Source organism: Betta splendens, chromosome 9, assembly GCF_900634795.4.
Source record: "Betta splendens chromosome 9, fBetSpl5.4, whole genome shotgun sequence".
Lineage (NCBI taxonomy): Eukaryota > Metazoa > Chordata > Actinopteri > Anabantiformes > Osphronemidae > Betta > Betta splendens.
The window spans coordinates 18,991,559-19,015,427 of record NC_040889.2 but is presented as its reverse complement, the minus strand read 5'-3'; the positions used below and the strand labels follow the sequence as shown (position 1 = coordinate 19,015,427).

General features: G+C 44.1%; 4 protein-coding genes and 2 non-coding genes across 9 annotated transcripts; 3 read left to right on the top strand and 3 right to left on the bottom strand.

Annotated features, from left to right (window-relative positions):
* Positions 1-129: 129 nt before the first annotated feature.
* On the top strand, positions 130-6,304 carry fam81b (family with sequence similarity 81 member B). Its single transcript, XM_029162386.2, has 10 exons — positions 130-499; positions 1,520-1,610; positions 1,701-1,742; positions 2,223-2,424; positions 3,001-3,119; positions 3,492-3,621; positions 3,939-4,045; positions 4,615-4,747; positions 4,912-5,113; positions 5,894-6,304. Exons 3-10 carry the CDS (start codon positions 1,705-1,707, stop codon positions 6,025-6,027), a joined length of 1,065 nt encoding a protein of 354 aa, XP_029018219.1. The 5' UTR covers positions 130-499; positions 1,520-1,610; positions 1,701-1,704; the 3' UTR covers positions 6,028-6,304.
* Positions 6,305-6,413: 109 nt separating this feature from the next.
* On the bottom strand, positions 6,414-6,486 carry trnaf-gaa (transfer RNA phenylalanine (anticodon GAA)). Its single transcript has one exon. It is a non-coding gene; the product is annotated as a tRNA-Phe (tRNA).
* Positions 6,487-6,647: 161 nt separating this feature from the next.
* Positions 6,648-12,161, top strand: LOC114862852 (uncharacterized). Its single transcript, XM_055511980.1, has 5 exons — positions 6,648-6,799; positions 7,291-7,979; positions 9,265-9,539; positions 9,597-9,794; positions 10,925-12,161. Exons 2-5 carry the CDS (start codon positions 7,304-7,306, stop codon positions 11,717-11,719), a joined length of 1,944 nt encoding a protein of 647 aa, XP_055367955.1. The 5' UTR covers positions 6,648-6,799; positions 7,291-7,303; the 3' UTR covers positions 11,720-12,161.
* Positions 8,809-10,011, top strand: LOC114862256 (uncharacterized). The gene is made up of 2 exons (XM_029162387.3): positions 8,809-8,937; positions 9,222-10,011. The coding sequence occupies exon 2, from the start codon at positions 9,258-9,260 to the stop codon at positions 9,915-9,917; it is 660 nt and encodes a 219-aa protein (XP_029018220.1). The 5' UTR covers positions 8,809-8,937; positions 9,222-9,257; the 3' UTR covers positions 9,918-10,011.
* On the bottom strand, positions 10,512-10,585 carry trnai-aau (transfer RNA isoleucine (anticodon AAU)). Its single transcript has one exon. It is a non-coding gene; the product is annotated as a tRNA-Ile (tRNA).
* On the bottom strand, positions 12,152-23,828 carry skic3 (SKI3 subunit of superkiller complex). Of its 4 annotated transcripts, none has more exons than XM_029162372.3 (41): positions 23,761-23,828; positions 23,217-23,317; positions 22,906-23,049; positions 22,682-22,773; positions 22,452-22,527; positions 22,217-22,363; positions 22,009-22,107; positions 21,805-21,913; positions 21,507-21,647; positions 21,319-21,417; positions 21,003-21,127; positions 20,742-20,828; positions 20,443-20,546; positions 20,197-20,323; positions 19,855-20,034; positions 19,646-19,770; positions 19,311-19,561; positions 19,131-19,233; positions 18,835-19,017; positions 18,549-18,696; positions 18,394-18,472; positions 18,059-18,120; positions 17,919-17,975; positions 17,765-17,833; positions 17,443-17,517; positions 17,139-17,280; positions 16,934-17,027; positions 16,769-16,846; positions 16,547-16,671; positions 16,324-16,447; positions 15,903-16,127; positions 15,726-15,798; positions 15,551-15,604; positions 15,215-15,326; positions 14,874-15,002; positions 14,663-14,787; positions 14,380-14,544; positions 13,460-13,612; positions 13,158-13,288; positions 12,583-12,712; positions 12,152-12,367 (listed from the first exon to the last, which is right to left on the bottom strand). In XM_029162372.3, the coding sequence occupies exons 2-41, from the start codon at positions 23,304-23,306 to the stop codon at positions 12,290-12,292; spliced, it is 4,710 nt and encodes a 1,569-aa protein (XP_029018205.1). In that variant the 5' UTR covers positions 23,307-23,317; positions 23,761-23,828; the 3' UTR covers positions 12,152-12,289. The 4 variants fall into 4 exon arrangements, with proteins under 4 accessions (XP_029018205.1, XP_029018203.1, XP_029018204.1 ...); XM_029162370.2 differs by having other exon boundaries at positions 23,744-23,813; XM_029162371.3 differs by having other exon boundaries at positions 23,640-23,789.
* Between the last annotated feature and the right edge of the window lie 41 nt (positions 23,829-23,869).

Sequence of the window (23,869 nt, the reverse complement as noted above, 5' to 3'; positions counted from 1 at the left end):
ATGACTTGAGGTTATTGGTATATGCTTGGTTGTTGTCGGGGTTTCGCCCGTTTCTGTTCACCGTGCTTCACAGAGGCTTCGGCGAACTTCCCCATTAATTGTAGAATTCAAATGAAGGACGAAGGACGCACCGCGCCTCCCACTGGCCAACCAGTCACTCGACTGGATAATCTGTGGGCCACGCTGGTGATTACATAACACGAGCCCACGGCGCCCGCCGCCATGAACGTGGACTACCTGTCGCCCCCATCTAGCGCTCAATAGCCTCATAACGCGCCGTTTTCCTGCCACGGCTCTGGACACTGACCTTGGGTCTGTGTCATGTGAAGCATCCTGCGCTGCAGACTGCCGTGGGTGTCACCGCCCGCACGCAGCAGCCTGCAGGCAGCGCTCCACAGCCGCTTCTGTCTATTCTCAGCGCTGATGTGATGATAAACCATTGCTCCTTTCCTTTTTCAGTGATGTTTTCCTGGTTCTCAGTCTCCCCATTCAGCTAAAGGTACAGAGAAATTCGAAGAGTACCTGTTTACACTTAGACACCAGGCACATAATAAAAACGAGTCCACCGCAGGGCCCTGAACCTTTACAACTCATACATTTGGCCAATTAACTTCCATAGAAGTGAGCTGGAAATGATTTCTGCACCTTTTTTACACAGTATGTATATCAATCAATGATGAGCAACACTGGATGAGCAGGCAGTGGGAACTTCACGTAGTTTCAGAACTTCCGAGATAGTGACCGTGGAGGTCACTGGCAGCAGCACTGCCCTGCATCGCTTTCTCATTTAATGAGATGGAAATGTGAGCCAAAGCATTCCCTGCAGCTGCCACAGGCCTTTCTATGGGGCCAGCGCAGATAAGGGATGAGCCTGCAGTCAGCACGCCTGTTCTCCTTAACAACCCTGGTCTGCTGATAAGCGAGTAACCCACAAGTGTGGATGTGCACCGACACACACACTTACAGAGGCATAGACACTCAGAGACTGTAATTGCATGTGTCTCGATTCTACCACTAGAGCAACTTGACTCCCACTGTATTATGATAATAGGTCTCAGTCTAATGAAATACGATATGCCCATTTTCACCCTGGAGGTTTAGTGGTTTCCCTTGGTTCAGAGTAATGCTAAGTGTCATTAAATGACTGCTAAGACAACAAAGCAGTAAACACAATCCTAAGATTAACTATCAGAACCTGAATATCACCTAAAAACTGTTCAAAAAAACAAACAATGTGGTCACACTATAAACACAGCAAGGGAAAATATATTCACCACAGAGCCTTCATTAAACACCGCAGTGAATAATCTAGGACACCGCATCCAGGCCAGACACACACAGGACTCTCCTCTGATGTAATGTTAGACATTAGCAGACGAGGAGAACTTCACTGGGCTCCTGGTGATGCTGTCAGGTGTTGTTCTATGATTAGCCTCTCTACATTTCCTATTAGTCAGCATAATACTGACGCGTAGGCCGATACCCTGAAGTTTACAATGCTTCACTCTATTACTGGCAGGCAGCCACACCCCCTCACGAGGAGACCACAGTTACCAGGTGACATGAAAACACAGGCACATGAACTAATGAACTGAAGGAAATCACAGCCCGTAAGTATTCAAACTCCTCAATAATTATACTTTAAACAGAAGCTGCACTATTGTGTGTAGAGCTCACACTTTTGTGCTTTATCCTAAAAGGAGAATGTCCAATGAGACGAGGCTTCAGCCGTATGCCGGCAGGTAATTCCATCACTTACATAAAATCAAACCTGGAATAATTAATGTTTTGAGGAACATATTTATGTTCTTCCCCCAACTGTAAAATCCATTCATCTTTATAAGCGTTACATATGTTCTACTGTACTTGTGTCCGCTGCTGGAAGGAAAACAAGGTTGAAGCTACTGTGTAACGCCATGAATCACGCTGATCAAATTCATTCTTGACCCAGAGTAGCAGCGTGAAGGCTGGGACCACACACACGGACAGGAAGTCAATGAGAGATCTGGTTTTAGGATGGCCTTAGGGTCTGAAAGCAAGTCCATGTCATGTCATTCTAGCTTTATTATTCACATTGGTTGGATTATACTGCAAAAAGATTCTGTCTCCTGAAGGTATTGTACTATTGTAGTGACTGTTGCTACATATTTGCGAGACAGACTCCTTCAATTACCAACAGACACCTGACAAGGCAGTTGTTTACTGTTGACTTTGTGGTTAAGAGCTGACGCGTGTGAGGCTCAGCCTCAGGAGAGGACACTGGCTGTGCTGCTGGAGGAGGCTTTGAGGATCAAAGAGGAGGTGGCAGCGGGCCTGCGGTCCTGCACGGGCTCCGTCCGGGCCCAGGCGCTGTCCCGCCAGCTGCTGGAGACTCACATACTGACCATCACGCGCATCGTGAAGCGGCTCAGCGTCGACATACAGGTCGGTCCTCCCTCCGCTCCCGTCTCACTGGCGCACGCCCGCAGCCAACGCGCCGCTGATCTGATCGCACCTGATTGAATGGTGCGGCCCCTGAGCAGAGGCCCCGCGTCGTCAGCGCGTCGCCGTCGCTCAGCTCGCGCATGCAGCGATAACAAATGATGCTCTGTACGGGGTTGCAAATAGTACATGCATCATCTGAGCATCCGAAGCCAGCTGCTGGGAAGTCCACAGAAATTTGACTAATGAAACAGATTTGTCATCTCTGACTGAGCAAAACCTCAACCCACAATTAGGTACATTTTTATAGGAGCAGAACACAAAATGAAACGCACAGCTTTATTAGCGCAAACCCAACGGTCCGTTAAAACAATCAGAGACTCCCATTGGCTGAAACATTTACTGAATGCCTGCGAGCTTATCTGTTCTGTACTAAGAGAAGTAATACACTCATTTTAGTAAATATCATCAAATATATTAAGCCTTTTTCTCACAGGGGTTATTTGACTACTTTACAATGGGAAATAGGAGGTGTTGAATTAGCATTGAAACAAAATGGACTGTTTTGGTGCTGAGCAGGCGCTGGAGAGACAGATCAGCCAGCGTGACTCTGTTACCTCTGGAACAACATTAGCCATCCAGCGCCTGGACCAGAAGAATGGGGAGGCCATCGGAGACCTGAGAGTGAGAGTGGCCAGGTAAAGTATGCACGCGGGGTCAAACACTGCACGAGAACAGAAGAAGACAGCAACGTACAGTGCCTTGAGATAACCGTGTTGTAAATTTGGTGCAATATAGCTAAAATTGAATGAAATTAAATGAAATTGAATTGAATTGAATTGAATTGAATTGAATTGAATTGAATTGAATTGAATTGAATTGAATTGAATTGAATTGAATTGAATTGAATTGAATTGAATTGAATTGAATTGAATTGAATTGAATTGAATTGACCTGGAAAGCAGGCCTGCTGCAGCTGGCTTTGCATTCATTCACACGTACGAAGCCGAAGCCACAGAGCAGAGCTTCGGTTTCACTCTCCACCCGTGCTCCTCCGTCTCGTACCTCAGGTGTGACGCGAGCATTTCCAAACTGAGCGCTGACACGAGCTCCGGGGAGCAGCAGAAGGCTCGGCTGCAGCAGGAGGTGACGGAGCTCAGGCTGGCTGTGGATGCAAAGCTTAAGGAGATGGAGGTCAAGGTGAGAGACAGAGCTCAGTGATGCTCAGTAATAGTCAGTAATGAATCAGTTTGCCCAGTGTGCTCATTTATAAGCAACTCATATTTATTTTCTGTCTCCTCCAAGTGAGCTTTGTGTTCAAGGCTGAGCAGAAAAGGTTAACTTGTTAACACAAGGCGTTATGATGATGTCCAACATTATATTACACTGATTTAATAATATATTGCTTTTTTACACTTTAAGCAATGAAAATATAGAATATCAGTAATTGCTAGTCCTCACTGTCATAAAAAGGTTAAAGGTCACATTACAACATTTCTTTGTTTTCCTAATGCCAGCTTAATGGAGCACTAAAAAGACTGGAGGACTTTTTGACAGAACATTCTCGGAAACAGAGGAAGTCAGTGGCTGATCTGCAGAGACAAGTAAAACTACTAGAGGACAAGTAAGGTCAACAGTTAAAGCGTAAGCACAAACCTTACACGTCGTGTTTCTTATTTCATCTTTTTTGTGGAGGAACCTCGACACAAACCGCATTAACATAAACCTGGAGTAAAAACGAAAACCAGGTCAGTGAATCATGTTAGAATCAAAAGAACAATAGATAAAAATAGATCCTAGCCACATCTCATGAGAAACAGGCACAATATGAACAAAAAGATCAAACATATTTATACTACTTTATATGTGGAACTGAACTCATGTCCGGAAACTGACTTGGCAAATACATACTTTTACTGTATTACAGATGTATTAGGTCCATCTGTATGGCCTAACTCAAATCAATACAGCAGCTGTTAAAAAACACATCTCATCTCAAAATAAAATGACAGACTACCAATTACTAGTTATTTATTCGCCTGCATCCACACATTTCCATTACTGGAGCATAACATCCTCCAAAATCATTCTGTCACTATCTAATACTGGACTTTAAGTGTCCAGAGTTAACTACTGCTTATCTACTGTTGGGACCCAGACGAGGCAAACACTGTGTCCCTGCTGTCTTTTCAGGATGTCGGCTGAGCTAAAGAAAGCCAACGAGCAGACAGATGTACTGAGGAAATGCACCGAACAGTTCAGCAGCATCACCCTGACACATGCAGAGAAGAACCAGCAGCTCCGCTCACAGCTACAGCACAAAATGGTCCAGTAGCTTCCCGCTTTAGCCCTTCCACCATTTCTCATCACCCAGATCATCATCTCATCACTCATATTTGCTGTATAAATGTTGCATCTAGAAGTAAATAAGGTCATTGACGTCTAAAGCTCAAATATTTTAACTATTTTGTTCCTGCGTTTTCTATTCAGTCTGAGGCAGAGTCCACATTAGGTGAACAACTGCGTGGTCTGGACGCCCGTCTGCAGAACTCTGAGGCCCAGCGGCAGCAGGCTGAGCGCAGCCAGGAGGACCGTGTGCGACGCCATGAAACCCGACTCAGTAAGAGGATGGCCTCAGTGGAGACCAGCCTCCGGCAGGAGCTGCAGCTGCTCAAACAGGAGTACCACAAAGGTGGGGCATCAGTGCTGGCAACTTGCCGTCATCGGTGAGCAAACACACACTTATGTAAGAAATGAACCATGGAGCGTCAGGGGAAATACAGACACACTTCAAAGAGTCAGAAGCACCCACAGCGAATCTTAACATGAGATGCAAGAAAAAGCTGCTTATGAATTCCTCCGAATGAACAGGATGGCTGTATAGCCATCTACCAGCTACGCTCCAGGCACTACATCTCCCAGCATTCCCACTTCCTGTCTAGCCCTTTCGGTCTCCGGCTCACAATAAAAGCAGGACAAATGGACAAGGGACAAGTCGTTTGTCAGTAAATATGGAGTCTGGATTAAAGCAGACTCCAAATAACTGCACAGCCACTGATCTCTCTGCCAAACCATTCATTTCTCTATTATATATATCATCTGAGAAAATGAGGGGAGAATATTTATGAGTGCTGTAAATATTTCGAGGCAAGACTGGCTCTGAGTCTGAGATATTTGAGAAGATATTTATTATGCCATCACTTTCGAAGTATTTTCCAGCACCGTTACTGAAAAGTAGTTCCTAGTGTATCTGTGAGTGAACCACCCAAGACAGAGTGCCTTATAATTACAGCACCGTGACATTATCAACATGTCAGGGTAACACAGCAGCTTGCAGCTGTTACAATAGCACAGAATAATACGAGGCTAGAGACAACAAAACAAAGTTCCAGGCAGCTAATGTTGCAGTTAAACACTGAAGTAGCAGCATTCAGGAAACACGGTTCACCTCCTCAGTTCTCCTCCTCCGCAGGGTTCCTGTCTGTGCGTGATGCCATCGAGTCCCTGCGGCAGATAGGCGACATCAAGTCCCGCCTCGACAACGAGAAGCTTCAGAAGGACATCAGGCACATCTGCAACAAGGTGGCAGAGCTCAGTGACGTGTGACATTATCAGCGGAGAAAGCGCTTCGTGTAACCTGGAGCGATAGCTTGAATCTGACTGGATGACATGCCAGTGGGAACGGGACGAGTGTCGAGCCCACGGCTGTTTACTTTGCAGCCGTGGGAAACTCACTCTGTCTCTCTGAGAAAGCATGCAGCGTCGCTATTAGGAGTTTTTGTAAAATAGTATCAGTGACTCATCATCAATTATTTGACATTTTAACCATTTTAAACATTAAAATCTGAAATCACACAATTGATAAAGTAACTTGTTTCAAAAAACTTAAGTTTTTTAAGTTACTTTATCATAAACCTTCACAATGTAAGGCTAAAAGAAATGTATGTAGCGTTATTGCGAATATTTAAATTCACCACAATTAACCACACAGCTGCCGAAACCCGGGATCGAACCAGGGACCTTTAGATCTTCAGTCTAACGCTCTCCCAACTGAGCTATTTCGGCGCTGGACAGGCTGATCTACAACTCTACACTCAGAGTGTATTATACGAATATAAAACTTTAATTGATTTACATCTGACATGAACATGGAAAATAAAATGTACTTTACCAAGGATATACTGTGTGTTTTGAGTGTTTTTTTGCTGTTCTACAGAATAGAAATCTATTGTCAGGACACTAATCGGTTTCACAGAGAATCCGAGGTGATGTGGATCATCACTACGCTGGAAATATAAGAGTCCTCAGTTAGTGAAACTTACTGAAGAGAAAGTAAAAGTGTCTCAGAGCCGACACAGACGACGAGTCCTCCCTCACGGTAACTTTTCCTCATCTACGCTTCAAATGCTTCTTCAAACAGGCAATCGCGGATCTCGATTAATCTGATCAGATGGATGTAATACTGTGATCGCGGTTCGCCAACAAGGGCCTGTGTGCAGATGTGTGATAGGGAAGCAGAGACAGCGGTTGAATAAGTTGTTCAACGAACGAAACTGTAAGCAAAACCTACTGTAGAGACAGGAGACGCCTCAGTCACGGTACAGTTCTCGTATTTTAACCTTTTCCGTATTTAAAACTTTTATTTTAACCATTAAAATGCTGCTTAAAGGAGGGCCTTGGTTTGAGTTTAGATCGTGTTTTAATAGATTAGCTTTGGGGCATGAAGTTAAAAGACAACCAGCAGCAGAACCGGCCGATCTACTATCTATCCTCTGCTTTCATTTGCCTGCAGTAAAATGACATCCTGTTTACACTCACACCTGCTGTGGCATCACTTCTCTGTTCCTCTCTCACTTCCGCATCTCACAGCTGTCAAGTCGGGATGTCGGTGCCGTTCTCGGGCTGGGAGGTGGTGGACGATGGAGCTTCCTATCCTGGGGTGGAGCTGAAGCCGTCGCAGAAGCCTCAGAACCGGGGCGTCTACGCCATGTACCACGGCACCAGCGTGGCCAGCGCTCGCCTCATCATCTCCGGTGGCTTCAAACGGTCGGCCGGCGGCATGCTGGGACCGGGCGTCTACGTGAGCCGGAACAGGAGCAAGGCATCCAGCTACCCGCTCCACGCGCAGCCTGCAGACCGCGTGGTGCTTGAGCTGCGCGTGCGGGTGGGGCGCGTGAAGCGCATCGACAAAGACAATCACCCTATGCAGTACTCCTGGCACGCAAAGGGCTACGACACCGCCTGGGTCCCCCCCAGGTGTGGCATGAAGGCCGTGCCCAGCGGCAGAGAGGAAGACTGCGTGTTTGACCCCAGGAGGGTGGAGGTGGTGGGCATCGCAAAGGCCCCGAGCCCCAGCGTCGAGAAAGAGCTGCGGCAGCTCATGGGCAAAAGATCCAAAAGAGGAGATGCTGCTGCTGCTGCTGCTAATGCCGTTAATGTGTGTGCACTGTGCAATAGGAAGACCCAGGAGGGCTCTCAGCACATCAAGCAGCAGTGCTGGCAGTGTGGGACAACCATCTGCATTCTGGCGCCCAAGCACTTCTGTCCAGCTGAACCCTGATGGAGGATGAAGGGGACATTAGTTATTTTAGCATTAAAGTTATCTAGCGTCATTATATTAGTAGGTTAAAATATGTCCTTGTTTTCTCCAAGCTGACTGCACTAGATAAATAGAAACAAAGCCAATAAATGTCACAGTTGTATAAAATGTCTGTTTTGTTTCCACATCTGGTAAATACAGTGAGAAAGGCCTTCATAATACTGCAAAACAACACAACTCACATGCAAAACTGAGGCTGAACTGGGCTTTTTATTTGGCTTTTATAGCCAAATTCTCACAAGGTATTGATGGATAAAGGTGGGGACTGGAATAAATCCACCGCTACGACAGATCCTAATGACCTTCGGGTCGCCAGGGGGTACGCAGGTAATGAGACATGAAATGAGGCTGCTGGGACACATGCTTTCTGCTCCTGCGTCGGTTTCCAAGCATGAATCAGCTGAAGTCATGTGCCACCGTGTCCCTGAACTGGACATCCAGCTTTCCATAAGCTTAAACACTGGGTCATACATATAATGAATCGTTATTATTGTAAAAAAGCAAATAGACAGGCTTTGTCATTATCTCTGGTTTGTTGTAGATAAACACACTACTACTTTAGGAAAGTTCTTAGTTTAATGTGGTGCAGAAGCTGATTGAGATTTAATCAGGAGTGACTGGTTAAATGGTAAATTAACACGAGACCTTTGAACTCATCATGTGAGAAAGACTCTGATACTCTTCTTGGGTTTCTTATACTTACTAAAAACATTTGGTTTTGGTTTATAAGGTGACGTCGTTGATACGACATAATATTTGGCCCGTACGCGGATAGAACCCGCAAGCTTGCCTTTTTTGGCACTAAACGTAAACCGGCCTGTGGCGCGTGCAGTGACGTCATCAAAACAGTAAGCGAAAGCCAACGAATAGAAAGTAAAAGTGTTACTGAGCCGACAGGGAAGACGACCACGGTAAAGGTTAGTCATTTAAACTTTAAATCTCACACTGGGTTTCCTAAATACGTTTTTTTTAATGATCTTTTCATTTTTAAATTAAGTTTGCCAACAAACGCCTACAGATAGAAACACAGCTGATAAAAAAAGGGGAAGCTCAAAATCATTACTTTGAGGAAGCAATGCATATAAATACCTATATTGTTTGTATTTAAAAACAAGTGGATTTTAAAGACAGACAGTGTTTTGGTTGTTTGTTACATTGACACCTTATTCCCTCTTTGTTGTTTTTGTTTCTGTCCGTTCAGGTTCAGTGGCCTTTCTGAACCACGCTGTGAGTTGGGATGTCAGTGCCGTTCTCGGGCTGGGAGGTGGTGGACGATGGAGCTTCCTATCCTGGGGTGGAGCTGAAGCCGTCGCAGAAGCCCCAGAACCGGGGCGTCTACGCCATGTACCACGGCACCAGCGTGGCCAGCGCTCGCCTCATCATCGCCCATGGTTTCAAGCAGTCGTCAGGAGGAACGCTGGGGCGAGGCGTCTACGTGAGCCGTAACAGGAGCAAGGCATCCAGCTACCCGCTCCACGCGCAGCCTGCAGACCGCGTGGTGTTTGAGCTGCGCGTGCGGGTGGGACGTGTAAAGCGTATTGACCCAAACAGTATTTTCGTGCCACTTACCTGGCAGGCAGATGGCTACGACACCGCGTGGCTTCCCCCCAGCGCTGTGCGTTTAGAGGAAGACTGTGTGTTTGACCCCAAGAGGGTGGAGGTGGTGGGCATCGCCCAGGCCCCGAGCCCCAGCGTTGAGAAAGAGCTGCTGCAGCTCATAGGCAAGAAATCCAAAAGAAAAAATGCTGCTGCCGCTGTTGCTGCTGCTATTAATGTGTGTGCACTGTGCAAGAGGAAGACCCAGGAGGGCTCTCAGCACATCAAGCAGCAGTGCTGGCGGTGTGGGACAACCATCTGCATTCTGGCGCCCAGGCACTTCTGTCCAGCTGAACCCTGATGGAGGATGAGGCAGGAGGACAGCATGGTGTAGTGGCAAAAAGAGGATCTGGCTTGAAAATAATAACAATAAAAATATTCAGTATGAACACAAATTACACTGACTGACTTTCTATTCTCTGACCACAATGCAAAACTATGATTTTAGAAATCTTTGGCCATAATAGTTCTACAAGAGCCTTGAGGCTAAAGATGAACACAACTGCATATGATATCATCAGTGATTCATAGTAACACTAATAGACTAATATGAAAGGAGAAAATAAATGTCATCAAAAGCTGTAAATGCTATAAAGACATCGTTTTTATCATAATGTCTTGTAGTGGCACAGACCTGTGACCTGTGGATCTGGTTTCTGGATGACAAATGCACTGATGGCACTAAATGGGCCACACTATGCAAATGAGCATTTGTGCTCATATAGTAATACATCTGATGTAAACCAGCACAAGCTACCACCAGAGACTGTGACTGATGCCAATGGTATATTAGTGTGAAGTTTTCTGAGTCGCTAATTGATTTAGTATGATTTTGCATAAGACTCTACACTCATCCACAACCTAGTTTTTCTTATACAAATCTAAAAAGCTTAGTTGGCCCGTACGGGGATCGAACCCGCGACCTTGGCGTTATTAGCACCACGCTCTAACCAACTGAGCTAACCGGCCTGATGGTACTCGTCGTAATATGTGTTTAAGAAGTTTCGTCATAACCGAACCGCGTAATAAAAAGTGTAGGGAAAGGAAAGTGAAAGCCGGACACCAAGAATCCGCCTCATTTTGACGGTAAGGTTTGTGAAGATGGGTCTTTACTTTAGCTTATTAATAAGATGCTAAAGGATTAAACATTAAACAACAGCAGTTAAGCTTTGGTTCTCCACAGTGGCTAGTAATACATTGATTGATTTAGTTGGTAAAGTAATAGCGTTGTCGTTGTTTAATCACGAGTTAAGACCTAGCATCCGACTTTCGCTTTTGAAGCCGGTGCTGTGAACCAAACACATTTAGTGTATATTACATTTTTGTTTGACTGATCCGCTCCTGAACTGCTTTCAGTTCTACACCGCTTTCTCTCTGAGCGTGTCAATAAATGATAAGCGCTCAGCTTTTTCTCTCTCTCTCAGCGTCTCCTTCCCAAGCGGCATGTCAGTGCAGTTCTTCGGCTGGGAGGCGACCTACGACGATGACTCCCCTCGCCTGGAGCTGGGGGCCGCACAGGAGCCTAAAGACCGCGGCGTCTACATCATGTTCCACGGCACTAGCGTCGCCAACGCGCGGGCCATCATCACCAATGGCTTCCGACAGTCCCCGAAGGGCATGCTGGGCCCGGGAGTGTACGTCAGCCGCGACAGGAAGAAGGCCGAACGCTACCCACTGAACATCAACCACGCGGAGCGCGTGGTGCTGGAGCTCCACGTGCGCGTCGGCCGCGTCAAGCGCATCGACAAGGACGACCATCCCATGCAGTACACGTGGAGCAAGCAGGGCTACGACACGGCGTGGGTCCCTCCAAACTGTGGCATGAAAGCCGTGCCCAGTGGTCTGTCGGAGGATTGCGTGTATGACCCCCAAAGAGTGAAGGTCGTGGCCGTCGCCAAAGCACCAGGCAGCGTGCTCACTGAGTTCCAACAGCTTGTGGCCAACAGTCTAGGGGATAGTGCGGAGGTGGACTCTGCCGGCGTGTGCTCCGTGTGCAATAGGAAGACCACGCAGGGCAGCCCACACGTCATTCAGCCATGCTGGGGCTGTGGGCAAAACATCTGCCCTCTCATGAACAAGCACGTCTGTACAGTTAGAATCTGACGAACGCTACCTGGACCAAACTAAGGGTGACCTTCAATGTAAATGGTTACGATTGCAATCGCAGAAATCTTAAAAATGGCCTCTTCCTCGACTTCACGTGTGTCATTAATTAAGTTATGCTGGACACTGTTCAACAAGTCTGGACAGTCTGTGAATATCGTCTGCAATGTCCTTTGAAAGGCCCTTAATGAAAACAATGGACATGAGTAGTGCAATGTTATGACACGTTCTATATCAGCATTCAAATATGCTTGCATGCTTTTGTTTACATTTGTGGACACTGTGTTTCTCTTGTCTCTTATTGTTCATTATGTGCAATGAAGAAGAGAGGTGTAGTACATTTAAACATAATATGCAGCAAGTTTCATAATTTGATATGATATTGTGAACTCTGATGCAAAAGTATTCATGGACAGGCATTAAACGTTATGATAAGACACAATGTAAAGTTTAATGGCATTTCATGTTTAGTTAAGAGAACCTGAAAACCCAGATAGATGCTGACTCCAATCTGTGGCTAAAACCTCCACTGCATTATTTTATATTGATGCATTTGCAGAGTTGCAAAATTCAGGATGAAGAGGCAAGCAGTGCATTAAACTCCAGCAGTCTTTTGTCTCCATTCATTTTGGCACGCTGCAGAAGGACCTGAAAAACATTAAGAAAAGTGATGTGTTATGAAAGCTGGCATAAAGGCATAGAGGTATACAATCAATACAGCTGGGTGTGTAAGTGGAAAGCGCTTCAGTTTCACTATTTATGTGCAACCGCTGTCCGCACATGAGCCATGGCTGCTATTAAAACGGCTATGAATCACCACTGAGTCTCAGCCTGGTGCTCGTAAACGTATGAGGTGTGCTCACATTTATTAGCTCCTGGTCATTTTTGCCATGCAGGTGTCTGAGGAGGTACCAGCTGGCCACCTGCACCACCGTCAGCGGGACGTCTTGGGAGTCCACATACACCAGCCTTTCCAGCAGACGCCGCGTGTCCCTGCACAAAATACACACAGAACGGACAGGGGTTGACTCCCTGCACTGGTCTGTGTGGGTCCCTCTGATGTTTTCCGTCAGCATTTACAAAATAAAAGCTGTAGCTGCTTGAAAGGGCTTTTGATATTATAATTATACACAGCACAGGGGGTTGTTGCAAGGAGGTATATATGCAATTTCTACAGGCTCAGATCATTGTACCACTCTGATTAAGCATCCTGGCCTCTGAGGCACAAAGAAAGTGATTATGTCAGGACAGAAAAGCTTGTTCCGCAAATTATTGTGGATTTCCAGAATGACAACACGAGATGGAAACTTAACAAGATCCAGAAATCTCATTATTACTGCACATAGTAAGTGCGATGAAATAATTTGCATTTTGCAGCCCGCCAGAGTATTTGCATGTCACCTATAGGGGAGGAAACCACACTGGGAGCAGCACTGACCTGGCTGCTGACTTGGTCACATACTGTAGCAGGGCCTGAATCAAGTAGGCAACAGGGGACGAGCCGAGCTTCAAAACCTCAGTAGTGGCTTCCACTATCAAGTCTTTCCAGTCATTTCCAGGGACGCCTGCCTAATAGGACAGATAACACAGCATTAGGAATAAACCTATATTCCTAAACCTAAACCTAGCAGTACTATTACACCTGCTTATTTAATGCCACAGTAAAAATTCTACACTAGTTATTTAAAAGCTGAAGGTTCCTACTTAAAATGACGGTTATTATCCTTGGTACAAACTCACCATACAGGGTCCCAGGGCTAGCAGGGCCAACCGGAGCAGGCTGGCTGCCTGGCTGCTGTGCAGACCAAACTGAGAGGCAATCTGCAGACTCTGCCTGTAAGCCATAACTGCCTGGACCAGCAGACCCTGGCTACGATAAACCTCAGCCAGCCACTGGAATAAGAAGGGAAGGGAAGTGGTGGAACGAGCATCCAGTGCGTGGGAGTAGAGATGGAGATGGTAGAGAGATAGAACGTGGGACAGAACATTGTAAAGAGACAAAATAAACATACATTTTGATTTTGGTTTATAAGAATTTGGGTGTAATAATTCAATTTAATAAAATCATTTCTACAAATGACAGAAATGCTCTGCAAGTTCAGTATGGGATCTGTCCATTAATAAGACCTGACGATGAGATCCAGACACTGCAACACGTTTTTGCTCCACAAGTATACTCTAGCATTGGTAGTTGGTAACCATGGATACGGTCCGCCAACATACTGTATTTAGGATATACAGAAGAGAGCATGGCTTCTTCCAGCTTTCGGCTTTCTGCTTGCTGCTAGTAGGTCTACAATGTGAAGTGCAACAGTGTGTGGTTTCAAGTGAGGCAAAGAAATGGCTATCATCAAGTCAGCAAAGTAAAATGGCTGTTTGTGGTGAAGACAAAACAGGTTCTGTTGTATCGACAGCTTGGTCTTATGAAAGCTGGACAAAGTCACTGCCCAGCAGTAAGACCATCAGTTCCCCTGAGCCTCTCTTTGTTCTAGAGTATGTTTAGAATGATGCTCTCTATTTCCTAATGCTGTATGTCTCTGCGTACAGGGTGATATTGCAACTTTTGTACTACTAAACAACTGGCGCTTGGAATTAAAACCCAACAGCTCATCAACAAATCAGGCCTAGCAGTGGTGTGGTCAGACTGAGTGCTCACGTACATGCCAGGCCCCAAGGTTGGTGGGGTTCACCATCACGGTGCTGTTGAGCTGCTGTAGGACAGAGTCGGGGAGGACAGTACCGCTATCAGCCAAAAGGAGGCGCTGACATTGGACTTGTCTCAGCAACAGCATCCCTACTGGGTGTTCGGGGGAAACACTCAGCACCTGGGACCAAGCAAACACATTAAGCACAGATAAATCTGAATTAAATAAGTATTCCACTAACACACAAATGGCAACATAACAGGTGTGGGTAAAATGTGTGTATGTGTCCATGTCCCACTTGTGTGCATAGGGCTTCTGCCTGATCCAGCTGTCCCCCCAGCATGAGACCAGTCACTGCCTGTCGTAGCACCCATCCTTCCAGGGACTGGGCTAGTGGGCGCTCTATCTCCTCTACACTGTGCACTGGAGCAGAGAAATGGGTCAAATGAACAATTAAATGCACACACTAGGTGACACAGGAGACACGGTAAACACACAAATGAACACACCTTTCTCAGAAACCACCGACATGAGAATCTGTTCCAGTCCTTGTCGGCAAGGAGGAGACCCAGAAAGGTAACACGAAACGTTTTCTGTGTGACAGGCAGCCATTAATCCAGCCCATGTAGCCGGATCATCTGAAGGCAAAGAGAGAAGTGGAGACAATAAACTAATCTGATAGATACACAGAACCATGCGTCTGTGCAGATGAGGAACAGCATCAATGGAAAGTGGTCTTTCACTAAAACTAACCTGGATATCACTCAATTATTCAATACTAAGTTGTTATTATTTTTTCAGTTATGATTGTATGTCAGGTCATTTAATATATTAGTGTGTGCGTCTTCACCAGGACAGAGGAGAACAGCTCTCTGCATAGTCTTCAGTGCATTCCTGTGACAGTCCTCTCCTGAGTGTCTCCCACTAGCCAACTGATTCACTCCACTGTACAACAGCGCCCTCTGCAGGTACAAAAGTTAGATAGACTCACGCCAGGCACCAAAGTGTAGTTACTGTGCACCTAAAGATATGTAATGGAGTGATGAAGTGGAGAAGGATGCAGTTTGGGTTTATGCAGGTTCAAGTAAGTTTAATTCAGAATGAAAGCAACTGATGCCAGTAAAATTTAAGAAATAGAAAACAAATATAGACAAAACCAGTTGAAATTAAATACACAGTGTCTTACCTTTCCCTGGGTCATACTGTTAAGACAAGCAACATGTCCAGCCATGGCCCCACCCTGGAGAACACAGCAGATGAACACACCATTAGAACTGTGCAGCATTAAACTGACGTGAAGAATACACTGATGAGGCTGCTCAGTTAAACAAGGATTAATGTTTGTGTGTGTACAGGCTCACATTTGCCTTTATGGGGTTGTATTGTGGTATCACTCTAGAGAGCAATGCCCACAGAGATGGATTTCCAGGGTTGCTGTAACAAGGTAGAGTACAAAAGGCTTTTCTGTCTTGTGTTTTTCCTGATGCTTTTAGTTCTTTACTTATTACACATGCATGTTATTTTAATAAGGGTTTTACCTGTGTACAGCTCTAGAAGCCTCCCTCTGCACGGCACTGAAGTTGCCCTGCAGGGCCAGCAAGGTGCAGGTGAGCAGGCACCGCTGCTCTACAACATTTCCGGAGGCTGCATCTTGCTTCAGCAGCTCAGTCAGTGCAGCAGTAGCTAATGTAACATCGTTATGGACCAATCCCAGAGCACATAAACATAGCAGGGACTCTGGAACTGGCTCTTTTAACATTGAGCTTTGGAGACAGAAAGCCGGCATATCAGTTGTACAGGGCTGGTATTAAAAACACATTAAAGGTCAAACACCACTGCAGTTTAAAACACATGCATCAGAAGATCTCAAACATAAATGTTGGATAATTAATGTGTATAATGACAATAAAGTAAAGCACGTCCTCTGCTGCTGTGGTCCCGTCAATAGTAAAAACTTACCATTTAAACAGTAGAGTCTTGGCTGAGTCTAAGTTGTCCTGCCGGTGTTGCAGCAGAGCTAGAGCTGTCAGGATGTAGGCTTTTTCTTTCTCACTGGAAGCCACAGCCAAGGCACGTTCATATGCTACAGCATGAATGCAAACACACGCACACAGCAGCTATTTCATTCACTCTGCCATAAAAACACAACAATGCAATGTCTTGATTTCTCCCACTCCCTCACCATTGATGCTGTCGGGGATGAGCCCTGCTCTGCAGTATGCTAGAGCCAGCCCAGTCACATCACTGAGTTCCTGCAGTGGAGTGGAATTATAAGCACGCACTGCTTCTTCCCACTGGCCTAATGCACTGCAAACAGTAATACAAAACATACAGTTTGGGATATTTGATAGCTACAATCAAAGACAGTAAACAGTATTACAGTAATGGCACAACTGGTTGTTACCTTAATGCGCGCCCATAGCTGCTAACTGCAAACAGCAGCTCTTCTGTGGAGGACGTTGACTTAAGTAGTTCAACAGCCCTGAGGAAAGAAAGTTAGCAGAAAAAGCAGAACATCTTTGTGAGGTGCATCATGTTTTGTTTTTATTCCTGACTGTGTAAGAGGTACCTCTGGTACGCCTGTAGGGCCTGCCTCTTCAGCTGCAGATGCTCATTCAGGTATCCAAGCATAAGGAAGGCACAAGGGTCAGACTGGATTCTCTCTGAGGTGAAAAAACAAGCGTCACGTCACCCAATATCTATTAGCAACACATGACACAAATAAAAAGCAAACTACATCTATAAATTCTGCACACACACTGACACAAACACACCTGTGTACTTGCTGAGTGCCACCTGAGCAGCAGAAATTGCGTTCATCTGGACTATGTTGTAGCGGTACAGCTCAGAGTCTCTGTTGCTCTTATCCAGCAGCGTGGAACATACCCAGTAAGCATAACCTTTCACTCCTTCCATCTGCCAGGACAAGACGAGTTAGAAGATGAGGAATGCTTCTATTTTAGATTTCACTGTGTTCCTTACTAAAAGTGGCAAAAGCAGAAGGTGAAGGAAAGAATAAGCTGTTATCACGACAAGGAGTTTTTAAGAACAGCCCAGGGGCTTTGTTCAGTCACGCACATGTGTGCTGAGTTCAGTAGTGTGCCTGAATAGATCCATGGTGTCATAGCTTCCCACTCGCTCTGCTATCAGCGCCTAGTGGGGAAAAAATAAAGAGATAAAGTTTCAATTTTACACGATGTCAAAGACACACATATGCAACAACATTCAGTCTAAATAAACCTTGTGAGATAAAGTGGGATAACTAGGTAAGATTATTATATTTCACTCACATTGTGCATGTTACATACATTAAATATGAGCCTTTTTTTGAATTATAGTTTTCTTTGAAATACAGCTCCATGGGTCTTTGTTAAGTGAAGTGCTGATTCAATGTGCATACCTGCCCGATCCAGCAGTTCACATACAGCGGTTCCAAGGACTGCGCAATCTTAAAGGCCTCATGTGCAAGCTAAAGTAAAATGAGATCAGACTTCATGAAACAGGTTTGATAAAAACTCAATAAATATAAAAGAGGACTGGTCACGCACACACACCTCTATGTTGTCCTTTTTCAAATACAGGGCACCAAGGTTTGTCCAGGCAACGACATTCTGTAATAACATGTTAAAAAAAGTTAAGGCTAATCTAAAAACAGCAGAAAATAACACAATTAGAACAAATGTGCATTACGTACACTTGACTCTACTTGTATGGACTTGATAAAGCAGTGTTGCGCCAGAGCAAAGTTTTCAAGACCTGACAAAAAAAGAAAATAACACAATCAACTAAAAGAGAAGCATTATTATCTTTTGTTACATGCTCAACTTCATGTTCAATATTTTATTATTCATAATATAGCATGTACTGCGAGTAAAGAAAAGTTGACATTGTTACAATATTATTTCTATTAATTGATATGTTATAGTTGAATACATATTGGTCGATTTGTCCATCAGGTGTCCATCACTCACCTTGATGGAACATTACTAGATGAAACTTTTTTACCAGACTGAAGACACATGTTGTTACCTTTGCTCATGGAAATCACTCCCAGGGCATTCCAGTAGATGTGGTTTCCACTCTCCATCATGATAGCCTTTTTCACACACTGAGAGGAGAACAGAAAACCTTAAGAGACTAATTCTGGGAACAAATGTACAACCTCACTAGGATCTGTGAATTACCTGCTGGGCCTTCTCTAGGACCAGAGACCGAGAGCTCTGGTCTTCCTCTGTAGGGAGTGGTAAGCAGGCCTGGTGATAATAGTTAAGTCCTAAGTCGTACCAAAGGCTGGGGACCTCTGACATCAGCTTCAAAGCGCGAGCATAGCACCTGCAAATAAAAAATCAGCTTGGCTGTCAACAGGAGACATACGATCAAAGGGCAACAAACATTGTCAACATATATATATTATTAATACATTTTGCTATTAGAGTAGTTTTGTAGAGTGAATGTAAAAGGTGTCTATACCTCTCACCAACTTTAAGTGTCTCAGCTTGGTTGAGTCTGTGGCTCTGGCTGTTGCAATCTAAACCAGCTAGCAGGCCAGGCACCAGAATCTGGGCTCTGTTTGGAGACACGGCACTGACTGTGGTGCAAGCATCTCCCAAGAGCTTCCACAAACAGGACAAGTCTGGACGCAGAAGTACAGCTCTGAAGTGGACAAAAGGGAAAGAATGGAGAGACGACAATGGCAATGACATCAAGAGAAGAATGATTATGGTTTTTAATGTATTTGCAGGAATGAGGAAGTGTCCAGTCTCTACCTGTAAAGGTTTTGTATAGCTTGCTGAATGAGGTCAATGGCTCCTCCATCCCTGCAATCCTCCATTAAACCTTTTGCCAGTGACAGCTGGCACTCCCCTAGGCCTAAACAACAGAAAAGTCAAATCAAATAACGTGTCCAGGTTTACATAAAGTAAGTGTTTGCAGTGTAATGCAACAACCTTTCAGTGCAGGAACATAGTCTTGCTGTGCTGTGATTTGCAAGTACTCTGTGACCGCCTCCTTGAACTTGCCCAGAATCTGTTTGATTGCAGCAGCTTGGTACACGCTGTAGATGGAGGAGGGCTGAAGCTGATGGGCCTTGCCAAAGGCCTTTAGAGCGGCTGTGAAGCTCCGGCGATTTAGATAAGCTTCACCTAAACACTCCCAACACACCCAGTCCTCAGGGTCTGCTCTCAGAGCAGCCTGCAGACTATAAACATCAAATAATTAACGTTATGCTCTTAAACTAAGAACAAGTTAATGCAAATGTATTGTCTGGGCTTAAATGTCTTACTCAGCTATGGCCTGTTGATGCTCTCCAGCCTTCAGGTAGTAAAGGCCTCTTCTCATCCAGGCCCATTTCGCTGAGCCAGGAGTAGCTTTCACTATGACAGCCTGAAGTATTTCTAAGGCAGTGTCCTATGTTATTGAAGAAAGTGCAAATGTGGAGGAGGAGTATACAACAGAAGACATGAGAAGCACAGGCAGAAAAAGGCCACTCACCATATCGTCCTGCTTCATACTGAGGTCCACTGACGCAGCTCCAGACTCTGCATCATCGTTGTCTAACTCAAAGGCCTTTTTATAGCATCCGCGTGCACGGCTATGATCCTTTGCCACCTCCTGATAGTAATGACCAAGGTAGCGGAATGTCCTCCCAAGGTATGGATCCAACTTTGCAGCCTGAAACAGACAAATGAAGCATTAAAACTATTTATAGAATTACTATACTATACTCTGGTGGTAGGCCAATCTAGTTTTTTTCCAACAGCTAGAAATACCATTTTAATTATTACAATGTTATATTAATTAAAATTCAAACATCCCAAAAATAACTGTTCTAACTTTCAGCAGGTGCGTGTGGGCTTTGCTTCTGTCTTTACGTGTCTCTTCTCCCATATCCCAGTAGAGTTTTCCCAGAAGAAAATAATATTCTCCACATTCTGGGCTCTTGCTAACTGCCTTTAGGAAACTACAAAACAGAAAAATGCAATAATCAGAACCGTATTATATAACACAAATGGAAAAGTTTATGCAAGTGGAGTTCTACAGGTAGAAAACATGAGTACAAAAGAGACAAATAGTTTATACCTCTGCTCTGCAAACTGCTGCTGTCCTTCAGCTAACTGCTCCAATCCTCTCAAAGCAAACCCCTGGCCCAGGTTTGGGTTGGACGCCACCAGTTCAGAAGAGATCTGTTGTAAATACACAAAAGATTTGATTGTACCAGTCCATTTGAAATGTACATTACATTTTTCTTCATCCAGTAGTGCAATGTAAAAGGTATATTTTGAGTGATATATTTGTTCAAATGTCCAGGATGTTCCAATCTTATCATGTCACATCTTATCATAAGCTTCTTATCAAAAAGAAGGTTAAGTGTTTTCAACCTTATGTGCTTCATCAGTTTGTCCTTTGTTAAGATGAGCATATCCTTTGAGGGCTAATAAAAATGGGTCTTTTCCAGCATCTGGAATCTAAAAGAAAAAAAAACAGACAAACATAATGTTTCATTTTTACTAACTAACTCTATTTTTACTAAACATAAAACATCATTGCATCATTACCAAACTCAGAATTATTGCTTTACTAAAGAACAGTGCATACAAAACGCTAAATAGCAGATTTATTCCATTAGTCCGTTCGAATACCTGTGTGAATGTCTCCAAAGCTTTGTCTGCAGATTTCATTTCTCCGCTTCTGACTAGCATTTCAAGCTTCAGCTTGAGCAATTTGACCCGAAGCGCTTTGTCTTCAGGAACACACACTGACAGACCTAAAAGAAACAAGCACAAAAGTAAGTACTGTACGTAGTTATGTCTTTGTATCAGAATACTACACTCTTTCTCATTTATGTGTCGGCCACAAATTGATCGCCTTTTTAACTGAAAAACTCTTCCACAATGGACCAGCTATCTTATACAGTTGTGGGGTCATCAGATAACTTGAGATTAACAGCACACATACCTTGGGAGCACGATGCCGCGCTGTCCGAGTATCTGTGTGTTTTAAACTGCGCTTCAGCCAGATTGTACCATCCTGTACTGCAGCTCAGATTTTTCAGCCCTGAAAAAACAGAAGAGCAATATTCTATGCTGTGTGTATCAGCACCCAGGTGCCTTTTATCCTCAAAAAGAGTAGATACGCAAATTAACCTTGTGTAAGCTCTGCAATAGCTTCCTTATACCGTCCTTCATGGAGTGCTATAGTGCCGAGACCCATGTGGCCTAAGCTGTTGTTAGGGGCCAGATCCAGGAGCCGAGAGAAAAAACTAACTGCATCCCCACTCAGAATTCCTTAAAAAAAGCATAACATACCTATCAGCACCACTTTTTCTTTGAAGTTTTGTACATCACAAAAAACAGTAGTAGCAGTACTAGCATTCCATTGACATAATATTGCTGAAGTAATAACCATGTATATACTGTTTAAAATAAACAAAAAGTATTTTACCTGTTTTGAGGTAATGTGAACAAAGGATTTCAAGCGGATAAATTTGGTTGGGGTATAGGGACAGCATCGCCTCACACGCCTCTTTCATTTTGACTTCTTCCTGTGGTAGCTAGGAGCAAATTTATAATGAAAACACAAATAATAGAAACAATTACCCCCTCATTAGCATGTAACACATTTTTGTTTCGGTGAAGGTGAGCATACCTTAGAAAGGCATTTAACATAGTCAGCAGAGATCTTCTTGTGTTCCTCTCCAGGGACGGGATCCATGAGAACCATGGCCTTTTCAAATGCTGTGATGAGCTTATTATAACAAATACACAGAACTATAATCAATTGAGAGCTGGCACAATTATAAATGCAGCCATAACCAATACACATCACAGAGCTTTGTGTGTCGGGTAATGCCTACATGTTGTTGTGTTTCATTGTCCTGCTCTTCCTCATTAAGGTAGTCAGAGAGATGCTGGGTCAACTGCTGCCACAGCTGCAGTAACTCTTTTTTGTCCACGGCCTCTTCTTCCTTTAGCTGAATGAGCTGACGCCAAATATTTCCTAGCTGTTCACAAACATACAAAAGCATGTTTAATTATTAAAAATAACACTTAAGCTCCAATCTTTTATACCATATGTTTTCGGTTACATACCTTTAAATATTCTTTGTCAGACTCATAAATATCAGACAGCTTTTTAATCACCTCATAACATTTGCTTTTGTCTGACCTACACAGAGATATATAGTCAGTAAAATCACAAATCAGATATGCAGTAGAAAACTTTTAATTTAAAACATTTTCACTATCACCTCGGGGGACATGGGTTTAGCTTTCTTTTAAGGTTAACATTACAACCAGGGGCTGATAAAAAAAAAACGTACCCTGCATACAGGTCAACAAGCTTCTGATAGACGTTGGGTAACTCTACTTTAAAATCCCACTGATCAGTCTTCTCATAAAGGTTTGCTAAGCCCTAAAACATAAACTCATTAGACATTGTTCATAAATATGGACAAATTCAGCTTCACAGAGAGTCTGGTTGCCTTGAGTGTAAACTAAGTGAGACCACTGGGAATTGTGCTTTTGTTATTTGTTGTTTTCTTACCTGCCACGCCAACAGTTGATCAGGCTCCAGCTCAACTGCCTTTTTATAAGCCGTCTGTGACTGATCTGGTTGGTCAAGTTCACTGGCTGCCAGGCCAATGAATACCCATGCATTATAATTGTTCTTCTCCAGTTTCAAAACAGCCTACAACCACAAATTAGACAAAAATACATCATTTTCACTAACCAGAATACAGAAAGAAATAGAAATTTAATTCTGTTAAATCACTTAAGGTATTTAAATTGATCTTGCGTGATCAGTGGCCTAATTTGCAGTAAGTAAATACGCCTTCTGTGCACGTGACACCTCACCTTGCAGTGTTTTAGCGCCTCTTTGAATTCTTTGTTTTTAATGGCTTCTCTGGCACTCTTCAGTGCCGCTTTCACTTCTTTATTAGACATGTTATGATGATCTAGATTTAGCAAGACGCAGAAAGAACAAGTTACAGCACAATATTCCCAATGTGCAGCTCAGCTCGATAAACTTTGAGGCAACCTGTGTGCAGCATGAATTACTAATAACTCTATTGAACTATTACTATTTCACTTTCAAAGAGCTGAAAACATATACTTCGAACAGTAGATGCAGAAACATGTGGTACCATTTAAAAAGCAAAATCATGAAAGCACGTCATATCACACATATAACTTTATTTTAAATACCGACTCGCAGAGCTAACTGGCTAAAAACAAAGCAGTGCTAGCTATGGTTATCAGACTCTATGACCCACTTACATGCACGATTTAAAATCAACGGGAGCCTTTAATCTAAACATATACATGCAATTTACTGCGTTGCTTCAGTATTAAACTTTAAATGTCATACAGCTTGGCAGCACCTTAGTATTTAACGTACGTTGACAACTTGCTTCTCCACCGGCTGGTGACACGGAAGTGAATTAGAAGCAGTGACACCACAATTTCAAAATAAAGTTCCTGCAGGCGCGTCTGTTTGCGATTACGGT

Bases quoted from the DNA above. Each gene is read 5' to 3' on its own strand.
- fam81b (XM_029162386.2), top strand. From the start codon at position 1,705: ATGTCCAATGAGACGAGGCTTCAGCCGTATGCCGGCAG. The intron at 2,425-3,000 runs GTCGGTCCTCCC...GGTGCTGAGCAG, and splicing joins GGCTCAGCGTCGACATACAG to GCGCTGGAGAGACAGATCAG. The intron at 3,120-3,491 runs GTAAAGTATGCA...CTCGTACCTCAG, and splicing joins CTGAGAGTGAGAGTGGCCAG to GTGTGACGCGAGCATTTCCA.
- LOC114862852 (XM_055511980.1), top strand. From the start codon at position 7,304: ATGTCGGTGCCGTTCTCGGGCTGGGAGGTGGTGGACGATGGAGCTTCC. The intron at 7,980-9,264 runs GATGGAGGATGA...TTGGGATGTCAG, and splicing joins CTTCTGTCCAGCTGAACCCT to TGCCGTTCTCGGGCTGGGAG. The intron at 9,795-10,924 runs GTGTGTGCACTG...AAACACATTTAG, and splicing joins CTGTTGCTGCTGCTATTAAT to TGTATATTACATTTTTGTTT.
- LOC114862256 (XM_029162387.3), top strand. From the start codon at position 9,258: ATGTCAGTGCCGTTCTCGGGCTGGGAGGTGGTGGACGATGGAGCTTCC.
- skic3 (XM_029162372.3), bottom strand. From the start codon at position 23,306: ATGTCTAATAAAGAAGTGAAAGCGGCACTGAAGAGTGCCAGAGAAGCC. The intron at 17,281-17,442 runs GTGCGTGACTGA...TTGTCCTGGCAG, and splicing joins CTACTGAACTCAGCACACAT to ATGGAAGGAGTGAAAGGTTA. The intron at 17,028-17,138 runs GTGTGTTTGTGT...TTTTCACCTCAG, and splicing joins GGCACTCAGCAAGTACACAG to AGAGAATCCAGTCTGACCCT.